The sequence below is a fragment of the Scleropages formosus genome, chromosome 22, assembly GCF_900964775.1.
Source record: "Scleropages formosus chromosome 22, fSclFor1.1, whole genome shotgun sequence".
Lineage (NCBI taxonomy): Eukaryota > Metazoa > Chordata > Actinopteri > Osteoglossiformes > Osteoglossidae > Scleropages > Scleropages formosus.
Window position 1 is genome coordinate 20,177,632 of NC_041827.1, and position 23,448 is coordinate 20,201,079.

The 23,448-nt window shown below is 50.1% G+C and overlaps 1 protein-coding gene across 1 annotated transcript; it reads left to right on the top strand.

Moving 5' to 3' along the window:
* The first annotated feature begins 1,061 nt into the window (after window positions 1-1,061).
* rybpb (RING1 and YY1 binding protein b) lies at window positions 1,062-22,064 on the top strand. The gene is made up of 5 exons (XM_029247938.1): window positions 1,062-1,371; window positions 1,915-2,040; window positions 17,829-18,086; window positions 18,370-18,465; window positions 19,288-22,064. The coding sequence occupies exons 1-5, from the start codon at window positions 1,346-1,348 to the stop codon at window positions 19,535-19,537; spliced, it is 756 nt and encodes a 251-aa protein (XP_029103771.1). The 5' UTR covers window positions 1,062-1,345; the 3' UTR covers window positions 19,538-22,064.
* The last annotated feature ends 1,384 nt before the right edge of the window (window positions 22,065-23,448 follow it).

Below are 23,448 nucleotides of genomic sequence, written 5' to 3' on the forward strand. Positions count from 1 at the left end.
GTAGGAGGATAAAAATGGGGCAGCCGGTGGCGCGGGAGGTTGAAACCCAGATCGAGGTACTTGCAACAGACATCACACCGCTGTGTAAAACAAGTAAATCTGTATAAATGGCTTAATGTGGCACACGGTGCTTCCAACCGGCTCAGTCTGTGTGGGTTTCCTCTGGATGCTCTGGTTTCCACCCACAGTCCAAAGACATGCAGTTCAGGTAGACTGGTAACTCTAAATCGCCCGGTGTGTGAGTGGCCGTATCTGTCCAGGGTGCAACTCCAGCTCCCCCGCCCTGCCTTGTGTCCAATGTTTCAGGGATAGGCTCTGGATCACCGGGGCCCTGCACTTGTTGAAAACGGATGAATGAAGTCCGAGGGCCGGTGCTCCGAGACTCTGTAACCTCCGGTGTGCCTTTCGAGGGAAGTCCAAGGGAAAGGGAGATAGCTCGTAAGGTGTTCCAGGGCTCCGCTCCTCCATCACCGCTCTCCTCTCTCATCTCGCACCTGCGGGCTGGAGACCCATCGGCTCCGTTCTCGCGGCGGTTTCGAGAAGAGACGCGCGCCGCTTATCGCGCGTCCCGCTCGCGAAGCGTACAGGAGGGTGCGCGAGCACCGTGTGCGCACGGAACCCGAGTGCGCTACGTGCCGTTGCACGCTTCTGTCACGCGCAGAACGCGTCGGTTTACTCGCGAACCCGTACGGCCCCCTTTAATCTCGCTACCGTTTACACCTTCATTTTAGTAGTCAGTTACAAGGGCGCTGGGGAAAACTGACCTCGCTACTGGAAGCTGAGACAGATATCTGCACACGAGACCGCATTGTAGTAGCTCGTGCGCGGACCGAGAGGACGCAGATATCTTTGGGACCGTTTATTTTAATGCTAAGCAAATAGTTCTTTTTTCAGAGAAAGCGCCCATTCTTGAGCTCGGCCGGTCCATATAACCGCCACTTCTACTCTCTGCACCCCCCCCCCTTTTTTTTCCCCTTTTTCTTTTTCTTTTTTTCCCTCTCTCTCTATTATTCAAGCTGGACTTTTAAACCGAGGCGCGACGCGATTGGCCGCGGCGGAGTCACGCGGCCGCGCGCGGCTCTCGCTCGCCCCTGCCCGCGTCGCCTCGGCTCGGCTCGGCTCGGCTCGCGCTGCCTCGCCTCGCGCCGCCTCGAGCCCGCCTCGCGCCGCGCTGCGCTGCGCTCCGCGAACGTGAGCGTGCCCGGCAGCCTCGGCAGCGGCTTCGTCCGGATTCTGCGCGCGAGGGCCGACGCTTCAGCACGAGAAGCTCCGTTTTTCTTTTTCTCGGACGACGGTTCTGTAATTAATTTTTTTTTTTTTTGGCGGGGACTAAACATTAATAATAATGGGCGACAAGAAGAGCCCGACCAGGTACGGAGTCGTGGGGGTTCGGGTAGTTTGCGGACGGTTTCTGTCTGTGGGGGGAGCGAATTTTGCGTGTCAGTCAGGCAGGGTGTGAGAGTGGCGATGTTCGGATGCTTAGTTCGGCCCCTCGCTGTGAGTGTGTGTGTGTGTGTGTGTGTGTGTGTGTGTGTGTGTGTACGTCTCTGTCAGGGCTGGAACAGGGCGGCCATGGCGGCTCTCCTCTCGCTCCGCTCCCTCGCCAGTCACTTCAGACAAAGGGAGCCCGGAATGCGGGGAAGCGCCCGGCCTTCTCGCTCGCCCCAGGACGCGGTTCCAGCAGCCGGGTGGCGGCGGAGCGGCGCGGCAGTCGCTCGGACACCGATGGGCGGCTCTGCGCTCGACGGGCGGCCGTTATAAATAGACGGCTCCGGCCCGGGGGCTCCGCCGCGGGCGCTGCGCTCGCCTCGCGCACCCGGTCCGGGCGGGTCGGGTCCGGTCCGGCTCTGCGCCCTGTCTGTGTCTCACCGCTGTGTTGTCCCCTCTGTCTCTGTCCCCCTGTTGTGTCCGCAGGCCCAAGAGACAAGCCAAACCGGCGGCGGACGAGGGCTTCTGGGACTGTAGCGTGTGCACGTTCAGGAACAGCGCCGAGGCGTTCAAGTGCAGCATCTGCGACGTGCGCAAGGGGACCTCCACGCGGTAGGGCGCGCGCTCGGCCGCCAACAGGTTCCCCCCTCGCCTCGCGCTCAGCGCTGATAACTGAGCGCAGACCGACACTCGCACTTGTTGATTGACCCCCCCCCACCGACCCCCCCGGGCTCCAACTTGGCCTCGTCCATAGGTGGGCGATGCAGATGTTCCATCCGTGCGCTTCGCGAGCACGAGCTTCTGTTCTGCGCGCGCGAGTGACTGCCGTGGCCGACAGCGTTGCTCTCGCCGCTCCAGCTCTGGGCTTTTAGCCCTTTTTTGGGGGGGGTGTTTATCCTGTGACAGTTGTTCGGAAGGGTACCTTATCTTATGCCTTGTAACTTCTTATACAGCTGGTAGCATAGCAGTTAGAGATGCTGCCTTTGCACCCAAAGGTTGCAGGTTCGAATCTGACTTCTGGCTGTAGTACACCTTGCCCTAAATTTGCTCTAGTGAAAAAGCCTAACTGTACATATTTGGTTCTTCTTGCATAAATAATACACAATATGCCATCCTCCTCACTCGCTCCCTTTAACTGCTTGTTCAAGTGAGGGTTGTGGTGGTCTGGAACCTATTCCAGAAGCACAGGGCGCTAGGCTCAGCACGGTACACTCGGGACGGAGCGCCAGTCCCGTGCAGGGAGGGTGTCCGGTATTTCATAGGCGCGTTCACAAGAACCCAAGAGCGATTTCTGGCAAAGTACTTGTCGCAAAACCTCCGATAGACTGTCGGACTACACTGTCACTCTTGAGCTATATAACAGCCATACAGCGATGCAAAGCTTCATTCCCGTTATTAGTCTTTCATTGGTTGACGCATCTGCTCGAGGTGTTAACTATTACAGTTATTTGCCCGTTGACACAGGAGAGCACAATTACTTATCGAGTGCGTTGACCGAGGCCGTTAGCAGGAGTGGGATGCGAACCTGGGACCTTCAGCTTCTTAGGTGACAAACAGTTTTGCTTTACCACCTGCGGCCTGGAAATGTCAAATGTCGGTAGGAGGGGATAATTACCAGTAATTGAGCAAAAGTGTGGAAACCACTAAGTACATTCGCTTTTTCAACCCCCCCCCCCCCCCCCCCCCCCCCCCCAACGTCTCCATTTGCGGCAAAGATGTTGTGTGAATCGTTGCATGTGAGACTTCTGGGAAACGCCATTGGAAGAAGGCGCTAGTTGACATCGCAAGGACAAGCAAGTGCCAGTTGAGCAGTTTCCTCGAGTCCGCTCTCCGGCCCCAGTGCCGTGTTCAGCGGTAGCGGTGGTGTCGCACAGGTGTGTGAGGGGCGCAAGCTCTTCCCAGCTGTTTCCAGTGTGAACGGGACGACCGAGACACCTGACGTTCCAGATAAAGATGTCTCGCTCATCCGTTTTTATGCTTGCTGTCTGCATGTGGCCCTTTTCCGGGCTGCCGATGTTCTTTCTGCACATTTGGGGAGATGGATCGCAGTACAGCTTGCTGGTCTGGAGTTCTGCGATCGTTTATGATCAGTTGACCTTCTCTAGTGTCATAAGTCACTGTATCTTACCTAAATGTATAAACTTGCGAATAAACGATAACGAGTGGAAGGAGGAGGCTGGGAATGTGGAGGACTTCCAGGGCGCTCTCCTCCGCTGTGCTCGGCAGGTGGCGGGTCGGTGTACCGTGAGAGGACGAGCTACCATCCGAGAGACGTCCCTCGTCTTTGAACTTCACCCCTCGTTGGAAAGCATCTTGAGAGCAGTTGCTTTTCCGGTGCACTGTTCCTGCTTTTCAGTTCTAATAATTTACTGCATGTGTGTAATAGCACAGTGATGCACGTTATGTTTATTTAGGAGACGCTTTTCTCCAAAGTGACTCCCAGTGAACTCTATGCAGTGTTATGAGGCCACACACCTTATTCACCGCGGTGGCTTACACTGCTAGATACACTACTTAACACTGGGTCACTCATCCATACATCAGTGGAACTCTCACACTATGGGTGAACCTGAACAGCATGTCTTTGGACTGTGAGAGGAAACCAGAGCACCCGGAGAAAAACCACACAGACATGGGTAGAACATGCAAATTCCATACAGACCGAGCAGGCATCGAACCCGTGTCTTCTTGCACCACCCAGGCGCTGTGAGACAGCAGCGCTACTCCCTGTGCCGCTGTGCCGCCCAGTTTAGCGTTTCCAGTTTGTCGCGATGCTGCTGTTTTACCGGCCCTCTCCAGCCCCCCTCCGTTGACAGCTGTAGAAATTAGACCAACAGCAATGTGAATGAACTGCGCCTCCCTCCATTATGCCGCCGTTCGCGAACCGCCCCCGTGGAGGCTCGACCCCGAAACGCCGCTAACCGTGACCCTGGCGAAGAATCCCCGAGAATTAACCTTTTCTGCTGCGGTTCTGAGTCAGTGTTTGCTGACGCATTTGTCTGCCACGGGCGCAGGAAGCGCGGAAGGGTTTACGGCTTCCGAAAGTTGCGGTTTGTTTTCTTCGTGCTTCTTTTTTTCTCTCTCTCTCTTTGGTGACAAACAAGGCAGCTGGTGGTGTGCGATTGGGTTGTGATTAGGAAGATGCTGCGACTTACAGTAATGGTGGGACGCAGCAACTGGCCGCTTGGGGATCTTTACCAGCACATACTGGGACCGTCCTCATCACCTCTGTGCTAAAAGGCATTTTTCATTATCAGTGGGATGTTATTAGTATTACTGTTAAGTGATCTACTCATTCGCCACCCTTTGACGCCCTGTTTGACTCACCTGACCAAGCGGGATTTAATGAACCTTCTTGTCTTTGATGCGTTGGAATCCTGAAGATGAAATTGACGAGGTGTCATTGAACAGATTTTAAATAGGACTTTGGTTTATCTTTCTTCCTGTTGCCCTCACATGTCTTGTGAAAATCTCAGTATTTGTCTTATTTGGGGTTGGGTGGGAGTGAAAGTTAAATTCGGGAGCGGTGAGTAATGGTCGCTACCGTTTCACGGGCTTAGACTTTGAAGCGGGACATTTTTATTCCGTCTCTTATGTCTTATTTCATATGTGGTCACAGAGACTGGATGCAGTGTGACAGTGAGCAATATTAGCGGTTACTACAGTAAAAACCCTGAGGTTATGGCAGAGGTTGCGGCCTCTCCGTCCCATGTGGGGCACAGCTGTGGTGCCCACTCCTTGAGGTATGTTACCCGAATTGCTGTTTTAAAAGAAAAAAAAGAAAAAAAAAATCGAGGCGTTTGAGCGGGAAATGCAACGTCTGTGAGGCGTAACGCAGTAAACGCCTCCTCCCCCGCAGATCAGCGTCTGCTCCGCAGGTGAGGCAGCAGCATCTCCGCCATGAGCCTCACATTCGCAATTGGCTGAGATGAATGTTTTTGCAAACGGCCTCCCTGCGGCGAGTTCCACTGGCAGTTGCGCGGGGGGCTTTCGCTCCTTGCCGTGGTGCTGGAACGCGCTGTTGGCTGCGCCGGTGAAAGCAGTGTTGTCGGTGGCGCGGCGGGCGGTGCTGATGCTTCGCACACGTGGCTCAAAACGCAGCTCGGTCTGTACGGAGTTTGCATGTCCTCTCTGCGTTTCGATGGATTCCCCCGAGGTGCACGACCCAACCGCGTGTCCCAGGGGAAGTGTGTGGTTGTCCCCTCTCACCCTGTATGTCTCTGGGATGGGCTCTGAACCACTTTCCCCCTGTGCTGGACAGAGCCCTTACTTATTTTTACGTTTATTCATTTATCAGATGCTTTTTTCCAAAGTGACGAACATCTCATAGAAAATACAATGTGTTCATTACAGTAACAGGAAGAGACACTTAGATGCAGATGCATGATTCTTAAGTGCAGTTAGTTTATTTCTTTCCACCATGTGAACCAATGTTCATCACACGAGTAGCTGCATAAAACTCAGAATATTGACAATTTCCGATCACCTTCCTAGCTAGTTTTTTTTTTTTTTTTTTTTTAGAGATATGTATAAACATTTACGTTACATTACAGGAGTAGCTGTTTAAAGGTTTATCCAGGCATCATCTTAGTTATAGTGCAGGAACATTTACACCTTACATGAACTTAAGTGATCATGGGTAAAGTGAGTCTGGAAAAGGTGAGTTTTAAGACCCTTTTTAAATGTGGACAGGGATTCAGCAGTTCTGAGTGAGAGGGGGAGGTTGTTCCACCACAACGGACCCAGAACCGAGAACCTCCGTGCTTTACCTTTTGTGTGTGGAACCACCAAGCAGGCAGATGTGGAGGAGCGTAGAAGTCTGGTTGGGGTGTAGCAGATGATCAAGTCCTGTAGATACCTGGGAGCAGTTCTACTGATGCTTTTGTAGGTCATAACCAGGGTGTTAAATTTGATCCGGGCAGCTATAGCGTTGTTTTTTTTTTTTTGCCGCACAGCAGACTCCCCAAACTTATTAGTATTAATCTCTGTATGTTTTTGCAACCTTTACCCGAATAAGCGGATTATAAAGTATAGTGTACAGTGTTTCAATACTGGCCCACGTCTGGTTGTCAGTGTACCCCGCTGTGCCCCCCCCCCAACTTCCCGTGCATCTAAGGTTGGGTTCGTTGTGCTTCTGTTAGGAAATGCGAGTGTTAAGAATGAATAAATGAGTGGATGTGCATAGTAATGCGCTGAGCGCTGGTGCTCAGAAATAAATCATCCTTTCGATATGTGATCCTGACCCCTGGAACGGGTTGGGTAGAATCCCCGGATACCTATCGTGCCGAGGATGGCCCGAGGTCAGCCCAGGTCACTCAAATGCACCGGCGCGGAGTACGAATAAGAACGTATGTTTTTAATAAGGCTGCTTGTGTTCCAGGGGTTCGCGGTAGTAAAGCGCAGGACGAGGAGGGTCGACGAACTTCCTCTGGAGTCAAGTGTGAGATCGTGAGCGCTCGGACGCCGTTTTGCTGCGAGCTCTTTGCATGGCTGTTACCGATGGAGGAAGTCCGTCTCGGTTTTGCCGCGGATTCGCTGAGCGTCGACGGATGAGAGCGCGACTTTGCAGATGAGTGCCGGTGGCGAACGAGCACGGCGGGCCCTCGCCATGCTGTGTTTTCAAACCGTGACACCGGTGTTGTGGTAGAACAAGGTAAGTGCTGTTTACTTTGCGCTGTCAGGCTCCAGAAGCGCCCCAGCTTTACCTGTGCCAAGAAACGCGGCTCTTCGTTTCACCATCCTCTTTCGTTTGGGTGGCGACTCCTCAGCCTCAGATGGTTGCAGATTGAACATGGAATTAATTGCAGGTTTGTTTAATCATCTTGTTCAAAGGGCTTTTCCTTTTTTCCCCATTGTAGTTTTTTTTTTTTTTATGTAATGAATTGGTTTCTCTTGGAAGTGCTGCTCGAGTCACTCATTAAGCACGATGATTGAAATGACTTATGAGTTGTTGGAGGCAATTTGCTTGGCCTGTTCCGGTCTGTGTTCTACCAGTCGGACAACATGAATTCCTGTAATGGAATTCAGAGCCGCCCCGAAGACAGGTAATTTGCGGCAGGTTCTGCCCATGCGCACCGTTGCGTTTTCCTCTGTTCCACGTTTGTTTCCGTTGCCCGGGTGTTAAACCGAGGTGATCCTTTGGTTTTAGTAGATGTTTGGAAATCCCAAAGAGTACCTGTGTCCTTGCATGCCTTTCTCACGTGTGTGTCCCGCGCGGAAAGACGGAAGCGTCCAGCGTGGATATGGACCAATGGCGGCGTGTTCTCGCCTGCTGGGCCGGGGGAGGGGGTGTTACTGGGTTCGCGCCGACCGTCTCTGTCGCTCCTGAGACGGCTCTCCGTTCCACTACCGTCAGTCAGTCGGAAAGCGTGGAGGGGGGCTGAAAGAGGACCGTGTCGCCGTCTCCCGTCGCCGGGTTTCCCATCCGTTCAGGTGACCGGTCACTAATTCCACTGCTGGGTGGGGGGAATACGTGAAGGTTTTAATCAAAGTGCACGATTTGTCGCGCTGCTTTTGACGTCAGTGTTTCGTTCCTCAAAGAAGCGTCGATAACGAAATGATAACTCGCGTTGATGGTGCTGCCGAAGGTTCCTGCGTACAGGTGCTCCCCGACTCACGACGCATACCGCTCGCAATGACCTGGCGTTCGCGGCATCCGTTCCGTTCATCTCGTATCATTTTTCAGGTCCCGACGTTTAGTCGTAACAAACGCTCCGTCTGCTGGTCGCGGTGCCACCAGGAACCATTGGTGGTCGGGTGTGCAGCAGCAATTGTGTTCCGCTTTATTAAACTTTTTATATGTGATTGCACTCTATTTTAAAATGGGTAGCAAGAGAAAAAGTGAGTTTGCTGGTGGTACTGAAAAAAGTGGAAGACAATAGATTTAGAAACGAAAGTGAAAACAGCGCAGCATCCAAATATAGTGATGTGTTTTAACATGAATGTGTGAAATTAGTGGGAAAGTATAAAAAAAGCCCTGTTATAAAACATAGTACTTATGCATGTTAATTATTTAGAAATATCCTTATGGTTCATATACTATAAGGCCGTTTGACTTTGGAAGAAGAATGTTGGAAGAGTTGAGGACCACCTGTATATAACAACTGTCCCTCTTCTATTATTTTCTTCAGTGCACAACTGCTGTCATGCTGTATATCGTGTAAAAATGTTTCATACGTTTACTTATGTCGATACCTAACGCATTAGAGTAGAAATTTTCCATCATTCAGATGAAGATTCCGAAGGTGCTCTGTGGAACTTGAGCCAGTGAGTTGAAGGTGTGTGTGTGTGTGTGTGTGTGTGTGTGTGTGTGTGTGTGTGTGTGTGTGTGTGTGTGTTGACCTTGGCTGTTCGAGTGTGCCTCTGGCTTCTCTTCACACCTGAAGTGACAAAAATTTAAAAATCCTTCCTGGTCTGAATATGCAGCACAGTCGTCTTTTTTTTTTTCTTTCTTTCTTTCTTTGATTTATTTATTTATTTCCCCCCCCGACTGTTCCTCGATGCAGAATGGTATTTTTCATGGCTGCTGGAGAGCCTCCAAAGAACCAGGGAAAAAAAAAAGAGAGAGAGGGAAAGCTCCCAAGAAGGATGTCGAGCAGTGTCGCCAGACCGATCTTGTGCGTTTTGAGGCCGGTCGAAATCGCCGGCTGGCGTTTCTCCTTGAAGCGTTACACCGCGCACAAAATGAGCCGTTGATGTGCGCGACGCCGATGGGCTCGCACGTCATCTTCGGATACGCCGTACGTGCGACATCTCCAAATACTAAGTGCAGCTGCTGATGTCGCTACACATGTTCAGTTCACATGAGTTAATTGTTGATTCACGTTACTTGGGTTGTGTTTTGGTTTCAGGGATGTGCAGTTAGCGGTTGGGTTCATCTTTCCGTCATTATTCTTCTGGAGCAGATCATAGGTACCCAGCTGAAAGTGTTGATGATTTCAGTGCAGAAATGCCTTTGATGCAGGTATAAAAACCTGTTTGGCTTCTCCCCCCCTTCCCTCAGTTCTTTGGTTATTTGCGTATTTACCATTAAAATGGTTCTCATGTCACCAAATGGAAGAAACAGCTGGTAGCGTAGTGGTTAGAGCTGCTGCCTTTGGACCCGACGGTCAGATGTTCGAGTCCCACCTCTAGCTGTAGTACCCTCGAGCAGGGTGTACACACATTTTCTGAACCGCTTGTCCCACACGGGGTCGCGGGGAACCGGAGCCTACCCGGTAACACAGGGCGTAAGGCCGGAGGGGGAGGGGACACGCCCAGGACGGGACGCCAGTCCGTCGCAAGGCACCCTAAGCGGGACTTGAACCGCAGACCCCCTGGAGAGCAGGACCCGGTCCAACCCACTGCACCACCGCACCCCCCGTCGAGCAGGGTACTTACCCAAAATTGCTCTGGTAAAATTACCCAGCTCTATAAATGGGAAAATACGTTGCTTTGGAGAAAAGAATCAGCTAAATGAATTAATGTCCATTTTACATGTATTTATCAGACACTTTTGTCCAAAGCAACTTCCAGTGAACTCTGTAGTGTTATGAGCCCACACTGCTTATTCACCACGGTGGCTTACACTGCTAGATACACTACTTACAATGAGTTACTTATCCATACATCAGTGGAACACTCTCTCTCTGTGTCACTCGCACATGTCTTTGGAGTGTGGGAGGAAACCAGAGCACCCAGAGGTACCCCCGCAGACACAGGGAGAACATGCAAACTCCGCACAGATTGAGCGGAGATCGAACCCACATCCTCTCGCACCACCCAGGCGCTGCGAGACAGGAGCGCTACTTGCTGTGCCACCGTGCCGCTAAATGTAATGAATGATTTACGTCCCGTAACGGGTGCTGACGTGAAGTGCTGCGGACCCAGTCGAGATGCCCTCGCCAGGAGGAGTCCGGCGCAGCGGAGGCCGGAGACGCAACGCTGCGCTGGAGAGGGACCCGTGTTGTGGCTCTCCTCTTTGAACTGCCGCTGCGTGCCAAGAGCCGCTGTCTGTGAATAATTGCCTGTCCTTCCAAACGCTCTTCAGGAAGGGAGGGGGGGAAGGAGCACCGTGTTAATTGAGGGCTTTCCTGTGCCTGGCTCTCCACTGAAGTGCCCGCTCGCGTTGCGGCGCTCGGCCGCTGTTTGTTTCCACGTGCTTGGCTTTCCGTTGGCTCGCGTGTCGTTCGTGCGATTGACTGACACCCCGAGGTCCGCGTAATGTAGGTGAATGCTAACCTAAGTGCGTGCTGCTCTTTGTTTTCCTCTTTTTTTCCCCTTTTTCCCCGAGTGCACGCAAAATGAGCAGAGAGCTGCAGACTCACATTTACATTTATGCATCTAGCTCATGTTTCTCTCCAAAGCGACTTAGAGCTGCTTTCAGTGATTTATCCGCTTATACACCTGGGTCATTTTTAACTGTAGCAATCCATTGTAAGTACCTTGCTCAGGGGTACTGTGGTAATAGGTGGAAGTCGTCAAACCTGCGAATTTGAAAGCGGCGGGAGCTTTAACCACCGTGCTACCAGCTGCACCCGATACGCCGACCCAGGCTGTGTTACTGCCCGTTCCATCGTGTGTCGTTTGTGTGTATTAATGCTGTCGCTTCTTGATACAGGGGCAGCAGGTGGCGTAGTGATCAGAGCGGCTGCCTTCGGCCTTGGAGGTCGCAGGTTTGAATCATGCTACCTGCTCTAATACCTTCGATCGAGGTTATTACCCCAGAATTTCTGCGGTAAAAATTACCCAGCTGTATGAATGGGTAAATCGGTGTAAGTCGATTTGGAGAAAAGCATCGGATCAATGAATAAATGTTAGCGACTGATCCGATTTCACGGTGCTGTCACGGAATCCAAGCCCTGTATACAGTTGAGTATTTTACCGCAGCAGTTCTCAGTGCTACGGCAGTGCTATGGAGGGGGACTTGAACCAGCAACCTCCAAGGTCAAGGGTCCGTGAAGAAGCCAGAGAACCTGGTGCATGCACTCCTCCGTAGCCTGTCTGTGAACTTCATGTACCTTGTTGCACCTTGAGCTGTGACCCCGAAGAATTGATTAAGGAGGATCGTGGGTAATATGAGTCATGCTCCCAGAAAGGAAGAAGTACAGCGATAGTGCTGTGTGTGTGTGTATTTCAGGTTTGGTCTCAACATCCACGGCCCGTAGAGCAAGAACAGTGCTACGCTCCTCTATGTGGTCACACTGACACCGTCTCGGGGCGCTTGCCAAAAATTTGCGGCTGATCGAGCCGTAGGTTAACTTTACCGTCATCGTTTTATTATTGGCCTCCTTTCAAAGTTCTGCCATGCAACCTCCGGTCGGTGTCGTACTGTGTGGTTAGGGTGCGAGAGGCCCCATGCTTGGCTTCACCTTTAAAGGGATATACGCACTTCTGTATTTTTTTTTTTGTAGCAGTAATCGGCCATCGACTGTTTCATGATCGATACATTTGTCCGTTTGTAACGTCAGTATGCTAACGACTCTGTGCCAAAACACGGCAAGGTTTTATGGCATAACCCCGTATAGCGGTGACACCAGTCAGTGCTTTTTCTCATGAACTCGAAGGATGTGAATGGAAAGAAACTCCCTTTTTTTACAACAGGAAACTCGTCAGATGTTGGCTTCTCTTACTACTCTTCCCAACAAGGTATTGTCAACGTCATTTACACAGCTACTCATGTAATGTAACATAAATGTTGGTATATATGTATAAAATCTCAAAGAAATTATTACTAGGATCAGGAATCGTCGATGATCTGATAGTTTTATGCAGCTACTCGTGTGATGAACATTGATGCATATGGTGTAAACAAACTAACCACTTAAGAATCGCACGTCTGCGTCTTAAGTGTCTCTTCCTGTTAATGTAATGAACACGTTGTATTTTCTACGAGATGCACGTCGCTCTGGAGAAAAGCGTCCGATAGATAAATTTAAATGTAAACATCTGCTTAGTGTTGAGCGCCTGCAGCAAAAGGGAAGACGGTCAGTTGTCACCGCCCATAACGCCGTGTGAGAAGGGAAATCGGTCTTCTGATGTGTTTTGGACTTGCTGTTATGATGGATGGTGACGTGCTGGCATTCCTGGCGTTTCTCCCGCAGCGTGAGCCGTCGCACCTTCCGCTCACAAAGGGGGGCAAGTTATACATTGCGACAGCTAGCGGCCAGCTGTTCCAGCTGTTAATGAATTAACGTTGCCATAGGGTCACTGCGTAAAAGCCCAGTTGGGAAGCGTCGACACCCTCGAGTAAGGTAGTGCACGAGAAGAGCTTCAGTGACTCACACACACACACTGTCTGAAACCACTTGTCCCATACAGGGTCGCGGCGAACCAGAGCCTAACCCGGCAACACAGGGCCCAAGGCTAGAGCGAGAGGGGACGCACCCAGGACGAGACGCCGGTCAAACGCAAGGCACCCCAAGCAGGACTTGACCCCCAGACCCACCAGAGAGCGGGACCTGACCAAGCCCGCAGTGACACCGTTCGGGACAAGCAGTTGTTGACGATGGATGGTTAATAAGTTTTGTGGAGAATTTATTAATCAAGAGCTTTATTTTTGGAAACATTGTCACTTTACAGCCCACCCCCCCCCCAAGAACCTAAAATTTTTGAACAGTACATTTGGCCGTGGTACAACGACCCCTCGGTCTGCTGTACGGTAACATGGACTGGCCTGTGGTGTCACAGTGAACCGTATTTCTTATCGACTCGGTGTGTCTATCAGTGACTCTTTTATTTACGTAAACATTGTTTGATTTGCACAACAATTCATTTGTATTTAAATGATGACTAGCAAGTGAAAAGGTGTTGTGTCGGGTTGGGACACATCTAGAAGTGAAAAGTGACGTATGAAAATATAATATTGTAGTGTAATTGTATATTACATTTTTTTTTTACAGGAATAATGTGTGAAATTGGTGGAAAAACACAGAAAAGCCATATGATACAATGTAGCGTTCATGCATATTAGTTGTGTATATTTCCTAATGGTTCAAGTGGGGTGGAGACTTAAGTGGATCTTAAAACCGAACCCTGTGTTAAATGGAGGAACCCCACCCCCGCCCCCCATGTGTGTTTGTATTTTTTCCTCTGTGTGTGTCGGCGTGTCGAGTCCCTCCTCATTTTTGTCTGCTCAGTGCTCCAATTACTCCAAAATGAGGCGCCGGAGCCGAGCGCAGGGTCCGAACGTGCTGTGGCCTGTACGGTAGTCAAAGGGACGGCGGCTTCTGCGTTTTCTCGCGCTGCTGACAATTGTTGCGAAGCCCGGGTCACCGCGTGCGACGGGCGCGAGACGAATTTCTCGCCAAACGTCGCTCGTGGCCCGGGAGGACCGACGGGTCTCGATGCTCCCACCACCCGGCAGCGCTTCGTGGAAGCGCAAAGGTGGTGTGGAGCGGTGTGGTGGAGGCACCAGCTCCCAGGGTCTCCTTCTGCTCCCACACTGTTTGACCACTGAAAGCCTTTCTTTACATGGCAAGAAAGGTTGTGTTACAGGTAAAATAAATGCGCCGCTGCCTGGAAAATTACGTTCCGCAGAATCGTGGTGGGAAAAGTCACCTTATTTTCCGTGTATAATGTGACACCAGTTGTTGGGGGTGCAGTGACCACCTACAGCCCCAGTCGGACACTTGGGCTCTTGTTCTTGGGGCTGTGTCACATTGGGGGGGGGGGGTATGAGAATTTAATCAGGAACATTTCTCAGCGATGCGGGAAGGGTTTCGAAGGCCGCGGTCCCGTTCCTACGGTGTCCACTGGTGTAAATTACCGTAAAACCAGGATTTGTGAGATAAGCGCTTCTAACGAGACCCCCATGAAGTCGTCCTGGCATGTGGACAAACGGTGACATCCTGTTTGCGATTCTGCAGATTGAAACTTTTGAAGATCCCCCGGCGATGGTCGATGGTCCTCTGCATTTCGCAGGAAGTGGCCCGCGCCGGAGACGCATTTCATCGACTTGACGCGGATTCCAAGAACACGGGAAATTGCCACATGGTTCAGTGTAAATTATTATTTCTGCTCCCCGCAGCTGCTTCTCCCCAGGACGTCGCACTCTGTTTGACACGAGCTCTATAGAGTCTTTTATCGCTATAATGGTCATGTTGCAACTGTTCCGCTTCTGAAAAGTGAATATTTGGATCAGTGTTCGATTGGAGCGTATTGCACTTTGACGTTGTAAACCTCTCGGTAAAATTATGTAAGACGTTACGACTCAGCAGGTTTGCCTGTTTAATCGCAGCTTCTATAGCGCCAATAGGTAGCTCATAAAGAGCAGCTTCCTTCCTTTCTGAGGTCGGTACCATCTGGAACGCGAGCTAAACGCTTACGGCCGCGTTCCCGTTACATGTCAAAATATTAAAACGTCGTGATTAAATTATGCATCGCTGCAAGCCTTATCGCTGCAAGTGCTTTTGACTACCGGAGCTGACGGCTTGTGCGTGGCGGCATCCTTCCGCGCGTCTGACGGTTCGTGTTCGGGACGGTGCACGCACTCACTGTTTTACCGTAGGACTCTTGCCGCATGTTAAAGAAACGTCCGGTCCCCCTCCGATGGGTTCGCTTTCCAACAAACGCATTATGGGCGTGTCAGCATGCAGCCCAAACCCCCCGTGTAGCCACTTCGTGGTAAACTGTGTCGGTCGGAGGTGCCTAGTAGCACAGGGGTTAGAACTTCTGCCTTTGGACCTAAAGGTCACGGGTTCGAGTTCTACCTCCGTCTGTAGTGCCCTTGAGCAAGGTACTTACCCTGAATTGCTCCAGTAAAAATTGCCCGGTAATGTTACTTACAATTATTTGCACATTAATTAAATTAATTGTAGGTCGTTTTGGAGAAAGCCAGCCAACCAACGTCAATAACCGCTTGAGCCGAGCAGGGTCACGGGGAGCCGGAGCCCACCCCGGAAACCTTGAGCGCAAAGCTAAAGGGGCGCACCCCGGACGGGACGCCAGGCCATTGCAGAGCCGCAGCTAGGTACGCAGGCACACAGCCGGGCAAAGGTATTGGAGCAATCGTAGGGCAAGCACCTTGTTCAAGAACACTAGAGCCGGAGAGGGGGAATCGAATCGGCAACCTTTGGAGCCGCAGGCAGCCGCTCCAACCGCAGTGCCACCAGTCGGCCGCTTTGGGGGAAAAAGTGTCGGCTAAATGTAGGTAAACTTTTCATCGCACGTGTTGAACACAGAGTCCCAGGCCCAGACTGCCGGGGGCAAGTTCTGTGTTCAGGTGGAAAGTCCGACGGGGCGTCCCGAGCGCGGGGCATCCTCATCGGCATTCATTGCCAAGAGCGAGATAGATCGATCGGTCGGGCAGCCGCTGCAACATGATTCCCCATTACTGGCCGATTGATTGCCCTCTTATTGGCCAACCTCCTGTGGGCTGCAGGATCCATCACTCGAGTCCAAAGAGATGCCATCAAAAGCCCAGGGGTGACAGTCTTGTACCCTCTGTTAACCACTTGTGTCAGAGGGTTACAATTAGCTTCTTTTTTTGAGTAGATGGTTTGTTTATGTATGGTCTCAAAATATTTGCTGTGTATATTCTATTGTCATTTAAAATAATGGATCAAGGAATTTACATTTATTTGGCAGACACTTTTGTCCAAAGCAACCTCCGATTAACTCTCTGTAGTGTTACCAGCCCACAACACCTTATTCACCACGGTGACTTACACTGCTAGAGACACTCCTTACACTGGGTCACTAATCCATACATCAGTGGAACATACACTCTCTCTCTGTCACTCACACACCGTGGGGTGAACCTGAACAGCATGTCTTTGGAGTATGGGAGGAAACCAGAGCAGCCAAAGAAAACCCACACGGACGCGGGGAGAACATGCAAACTCCACACAGACTGAGCGGGGATCGAACCCACATCCTCTTGTCCCATCTAGGCGCTGTGAGACAGCAGTGCTGCTTGCTGTACCACCCACTTTGTGTGCAGAAGTCTGCAGGTTCAAATGTTGCTGTTTGGGGGACCAGTTATCATGGAGTAAGTAACCTAATTGGAATCACCTTGGTAAATATTTATATCTGCTCTTTCTTTGTGTAACTGACGGTTAGACTGTTTGACTTGCGTGATATATGTATTTTAAGCGGGGAACTCCCACGGAGGACTGCCGTCGTGTCAGACGTGAGAGGCAAGTCTCGCCCTGCGCGTACGTCCCAGGAGACGGGCCACCGGAGTAGGAACTCCGCACCGCACGGCGCTCGCACCTGTGCTCCTCTGACTGTCTCCGTGAGCTTGAACAGCTCCTTTTGCACTGGCCCACAGCTCTCTTCATACTGAGCTGTCAGAGGCGACGTGCTTTTTTGGTGACGAAAGCTTTTGCTTTTCGAGGGGCGATTCTTACTTTGGCACCGTGTGATTCCCCCCCTCCCCCCAACAAGCAGCTTGTCTCGGCCCTACGGTTTCCGCCATGTCCTGCCGGGGCCTCGGTATCTACCGGCTGCTGCCAGATGTTCCTCGTTAGTCTCTGGTAACGCGAGCGGTACGGGAAGACCGCAGGGCTGCTGTGCACATGCCCACATTGCCCAGTCCCCCCCGTCCCTCAGGCCTTTACCGCAGCTGCAGCCGCTCAACTATTGATGACTTGTCTTCAGGTTGTAGTGTATTCGTAGTGAACAGCTGTCACTGCCGCTTGGTCCTTCTCACCTGTCAGGAGGTGCGTGCTGTCCTGTCACTTGGTGACCTGCAAGTTAGAGTTACCCTTGCCACGCATTGACGTGCGCGTGTGTGTACGTACTTCTGCAGCTTCCCCGCACTTGCTGAACCACGGGAGGCGTATTGTTATTGCTTTGAGGAATTTCACTTTGTGAAACAATCCCTTTTATAAATCCCGCCTAACGCGGATTAGTTCCGATCGGTCTCGGCTCGGCGCGCGCGATGCCGAAGTGCCGATCGCCGCCGCGATGTTCGCTTGTCCAGATGGCCTCCCGGGAGCAGACGGATCGCGCGGAACACCTTTCTTTTCAATTACCGATTCTTGGAAACCCGACTGCCGCCCCCGCTCCGCGGCGCTGGCTCTTTGGGCTCCGGCGGCCCACGAGACACATCGTCCGTGAGAGACGCTGAATGGGAGGGAGAGCGAGCGAGCGAGCGAGAGAGATGGATGGATGGTACTTTGAGCCCGGCATACACAGCCAGCCCACACAAATCAGATTAGCGAACATGAATGACATGCAGCCAGCAGTCCCCCGCCTGCCATTCCCCAGATGCATCTATTAGAGGCCTGCAGTAATGAGATTAGTCGTTTGAAAGGCCAGCGGGACTAAAGGGCTGTCAGTCAGGGCTGCCCGAGCACGGACTTTAACCCTTCGGGCCCGGACGGATGCCGGCGGCGGGGCAGGCGAGAGCAGGAGCGCGTCCCGGAGGGACCCGTCGTCCCCGGACTGATGGAAACTTTCTCGCCTCGGGCCCCCAGGAAGCCCCGGATCAACTCGCAGCTGGTGGCCCAGCAGGTAGCGCAACAGTACGCCAGTCCGCCGCCGCCCAAGAAGGAGCGCAAGGAGAAGGCGGAGCGGCCGGAGGCCGAGCGGCCCGAGCGTGAGCGCGCGCGCTCCGACGGGGAGCCCCCCGAGAAGGAAGCCGTCGAGAAGGAGCTGCCCGACAAGGAGAAGCCAGACGGGGAGAAGGACATCAGTCCCACGGTCACCAAAAAACCCAGCAGCAAAAAGACCAAGTGAGTGTCGAGGGCCGCTCGTTGCGTTGGGGAACGGCGTGGGAGGTGGAGCGCGGCCGGCCGGGGAGACCGGCGCGGCGAACGGGTTGGCTGTAGGCTACTACGGTACGGTACAGTACAGTGGCGCGTGTGGAGAACCGGACCGCTGCAGCGGTAGGAAGTACTGTAGTAAAACTGCCGCGCTGTCGTCGGCTCTTGTCGTCGTACTGTACCCGCAGGTTTTTTTAAGCTTTTTTTCTTTTAATTTTTTTTCTCCTCTCTCCACCCCCCTCCCCCCCCGAAGACCCAAGTCAGATATTCACCAGAGTCCTCGCAGTGAAGTAAACAGCATACAGTCAGGAAACTCAACAGCCAAGACCAACAACTCGCACGTTTTAAGGTACGACTTTATTTATTCCGACACCGTTCGGTCGCGGCGCTGAGCACCCAGACAAAGCGAAAGGAATTTGTGAATTGGGAAAGTTGATGTTTAAAAGCCGCGAAGAGGCGATTGCTTATATTGGCAACGGCAGAATGAATGCGGTAAAGGTGAACTAATGGAACGGTACGGCTTAGAGCTGCTCAGTTTTCTGCACTTTGGTGATTTATATATGTATATATATGTGTGTGTGTGTGTGTGTGTGTGTAAAAGATATTACGTAAGCGTGCTGTGTTCAGAGTGCCTCAGTGTGTGAAAGTAATTACTCTCCATTGATTATCTCACCCATGCAGGTTAATCTGAAACTTAAATGTGAAATTAAAGAACCAAATTGCTCGTGTGCATTTGAGGGTCCCGGTCGGGTCCCATTCGGGTCCCACCAGTGCCATAGTGCAATTCTGTTTGAAATATTTCTCTTTATGCTTTCTGACAAACTGCCAAAAAGCATCGAAGTTAAAGGCGGGGGGTTGGGTTGGGTGCTTGGGGGCTGTGTTTTCTGCTCCCTAAACATTGTTGATATATTTCCGCCCTGAGATGAATCAGTTGCTGATTTATTTATAGAATGTAAAACTGCTGCATCGCTTTTATGCTTCTTGTCTTCCGCAAGAGGGTTACTGTGACACCAGTAGCGCTGACACCCACGGAGGGGGAGGGAGAGTCGTTTCTCCTTGATGTTTATTTGTACAGGTGTGTTTGAGTGCGATGATGTGGAGATGAGGGTCGGTTTGGCTCCTCGTTTTGGACTGTGCTTGACGCTCTTCCCCGAACCGGACCGTTGGACAGGCCCAAGCTCAAGAATATCGACCGGAGTACGGCCCAGCAGCTGGCGATCACCGTGGGCAACGTGACGGTCATCATCACGGACTTTAAGGAGAAGACGCGCTCGTCGTCCACGTCGTCGTCCACGGTGACGTCCAGCATGGGCTCCGACCAGCAGCACCAGAGCTCGGGCTCCGAGAGCATAGACAGGAGCTCCTCGCGGGCCTCTACCCCCAAAGGACACCTCTCCGCGGGACACGACGAGTCCTTCTGAGCCCCCCCCCCCCTTCCCGCTCGCCACCTTCACCGCCTGGCACCCCGTACGGAAAACTCGGACCCCGAAGGGGAGAAACGCGTTTCCCTCCCCCCTGCACCCGCTGTGTAATACCCCCCCTCAGATCCCCTTCTTCCAGGATGTCGAGGATTCCGGCTGCCGGGACAGAGACGCTGCACGCTCCTCGAAGACGAGTGTCTCCACAGGACAAGCGTGGCACCGGCTGGATAGCGGAGCCGGAAGGAATGGCGCCTTGTACGTATTCTGTAGTTTTATATGTTTAAGTGGATGTGCCGCTGAATCAACTTTTTTTATATCTAAATATACGAAATCTTATGTGCACAGTTTCCACCTACATTTTAACAATACTGATCGATCACATGTATCCCTTTATTTATTACGTCTTTGACCTGTATAGTTACAGCTATATTTTAGCTTTTTTTTTTCTTTTTTTTTTTTTAAATATATAATTTTTTTGTTTTTGTTGAAGCTTCCCGGAAAGCCTCAGTTCTTACTCTCGCTCGAAAGACAAACAAGATCACTTAAAAGTCCTTGAAACACTTTCAACACTGGTGCTAGATACACTGTGAAACAGCTTCACCTCCACAACTGCCGTTCACACTCTGTCAAGTGCTAAGCCCACAAAAATCTTTCTCTCTCTCTCTCTCTGTCTCTGTGCTTGACTGGAGTGACAGGATGATACTCCTAATGCTGTCAAAGTGAAGGAACACAAATACGTATATAAACGAAAAACAATATTAGCAGGGAGGCCACACAGCGATTGGATTTTGACACAGCTTTAGTGTGTGTGCTGGAAGGTGTCACAATGTGCTCCGTTTCATCTGCTCGCAACGTTTGGGGTTACAAATCACGGAGGTGCGTTTGAGGATGTAGCTACTGTGTACTACACAGTACATAAAAGAACACTATTTTTCTTTTTTTTTAATTTAGTTTTTTTACTTTGCGCATCATTTGGTTTTCAGCTACAGCGTTGGAGAGGATGGGAAAGGAGTCTAATGCAAATGACTAAACGAGTAAACGTTTAAAGTTCTACACCCGCTTCGCAAAGCACTGTTTTTACTTAATGAATTTATGAAAGCGTAAACTAGAAAACGCCCATCAGAGCACCCCGAGTCTAATCGCTCGTTCTGTTTATGGCGCTCATCAGCACTGGTCCCATCTGTTCGTTCCCAGTCCTCATGAGTACCTGTTGGTATTTGTTCCATTCATGGACAAATCTTTAAATACTGTTTCAAAATAGGAGCCAGTACAAGTAAGCGAACCATGAAACCAGGTACATTTACCACTTACAACGTTAATTATTACAGTTACACGCTTATAATTATTTACCCGTTTATACGGCTGGGTAATTTTACCGGAGCGGTTTAGGGTAAGTACCTTGCTCAAGGGTTCTACAGCCAGAGGTGGGGATTGAACCTGCGGCCTTTGCATCCGAAGGTCGCAGCTCGAACCACTACCCTACCGGTTGGGTTATTATACTACCTTGAACACGGGGAAAATGAGACCCAGGTGACATGGTTGACTTCGTAGAGATGTGCAAATCCTTGTTGGGTCTCAAGCTTCGATGCCATGAAGGTCCAGCCAGGTGATGAAGAAAAGCAGTTAAACTGGTCTCAAGATTAATTATTGTATTTATGACTCCAATTTGTTTATGAAGGCAAATGCAGCATAATCAATAAATATTAATGCTGTCCATCATTTAATATTCATCAGTTGCTTTTCTCAGTTGTCAAAACGCTGAAACCACACCGTGAACTGAAATAAATCAGGATGCCATTCAGCTACAATTATTTTAATTTCCTCCGCTCATCCCCAGATAGTTATAGAACTAAACTTGTATTCATGTTAATAGCCTGTGGAAGTAGTGGGTCAGCACATCTCCTTTTGAATTGTATTAAACTTGTATAAAGATTAAAAATGTGTATATGATATCAATTTTATTTATTGACGGACCAAAGGAGTTTGATATAGATGACGTGCTAATAGGCAAATAACAATTTGAAATGTTATGTGATATAAAAAATACATTTTAAATAGACTAATATAATCCATTTAAATGGTGTAATTCTTGTGCACACCATAAAATGAAATTTAATTTTGAATCTCAGAAAGTTTATCTGATCAGCTAGAAGTCCCACCCAATATATATATATATATATTCCCGTCGCTGAGTTACTGTCAATATTGGAAACGGTTTGCACTTTTCCCAGATGCGCGGTGAGGTAATATGAGAGCGGAAGTTGCAAAACGCAACGGCTGCGGTCGCGTCCGAGCCGAGCGGCGGTTTGGATGGCGCTCCGGTGTCGGTCGGACCCTCTGCTGTTGCACCCGAGGTCCAGGAGGCTGGTCTGTGCCCGGGGGGGGGGCGACGACCCGCCGGAGTAAAAAGTACACGTGCGTCGTGCTTGTTCCTTCAACATCGTGTTCCTAGATTAATCTGAGCAGTTATGAATTTGCTGAAGTCCCCTGGGGTCCATCGCAGTGTCTGGGTAACCATGAAGGCACAGACTAGTCATAAAAAGGTTGTATTTTGATGGTCGAAGGGCTGCTTTCTTCTTTTTTTTTGTGTAAACCCCCCCCAATACAAGTGAAACTCCCAACTTGAGGCCTCTTGGCCAGCAAAGGTGTCTGCATGTCTGTCCAGGCCGATGCTGAACTGTTGTAGTGAAGAACGTTGTAATTAAGACTTTGTTGCTAGCGGTGAGAAAAACCACATTTCCGTTTCTAATGTTTTGCGCAAAAAGGCAAAGTTGTGTTGTTGCCCCCCCCCCCCCACTGGAATTTAATGACTTTATTTTTAAAATCATGTTACACCTTCTTGTGACCAGTCTCCTGCCCCTCACGCTTTACAACCCTTTCAGACCTCATACCTAAATGACTTTGGATTAAATGGTTCTCAAAGTAATACTTTGTGAAATGTTTGCTGGGACTTTGTGCAGCGTTTCGACCTGCAATATTTCCCATTCTGAAGATGTACAAGCGATTTTCTCACTTGCCTTATTCACTCCCACGCCGACTCGGTTCGCTTTTGTCTCTTAAATTATTGAAAATCCATTATTTGCTGGATATCTAAAACTTTGCTTGTATGTAACTTGAGAAGGTACAACAGCCAACATTTCTGATGTTTTGAGAATGACAATGGAGCTGAACAGTAATTTTTTTTTTATTATTATTTCTTTTTTTTTTTTCGTTTTTTATAAACGCGCAAGCAGTTCTGTTCTTGTGTATGACCAGTAACCTTAATTTACTGTGTAAAGATGGTTACATTTTTTTTTTTTCTTTAGCTTTCTTGGAAACCCAAATATAGGATGCTTGTTTAACTATTATGTAACAACCTCGTGTTTTTTTTAATAATATTGTATATGTGCTATACATGCTCTTTTAATTTCTCCTAATACGATGTTTTGTATAATGCTTTCCAGGTTTTTGCTCTCAAATTATTTAGGGTCTTTCAGCGTGCCTGTGTGTGTGTGTGTGTGTGTGTGTGTGTGTGTGTGTCTATACACACATACATTTTTTAAAAACCGGAATTTTCTTTTACTTTCTTGGCCCTTTGTCTTTCCTTACCACTTGCCGCAGTATCAGTGGTGGTTTTGTGAAGTGGTCAGATTAATTTTCTTGTGCCGAGTGTATTTGGGTAACTAAACGGTCGTCGCTCCTTGTCTAGCTAATACAATGTTAATATATACATGTTATCTGGCATGTGCACGACTTTGTTGTTAGAAGCCACTTTATCATTTCCTCTGCTTCAAATAGAAATGTCTATTTATTAATTATGCTTGTAGTTTTTCACAAATAAAATGGTTACATTTATTTAATTCACCTTGGACGTATTCGTGTTTGGACACGTTCTTGTTGGACGTTCTCTTTCCTGCGATGCGAGCGAGCCT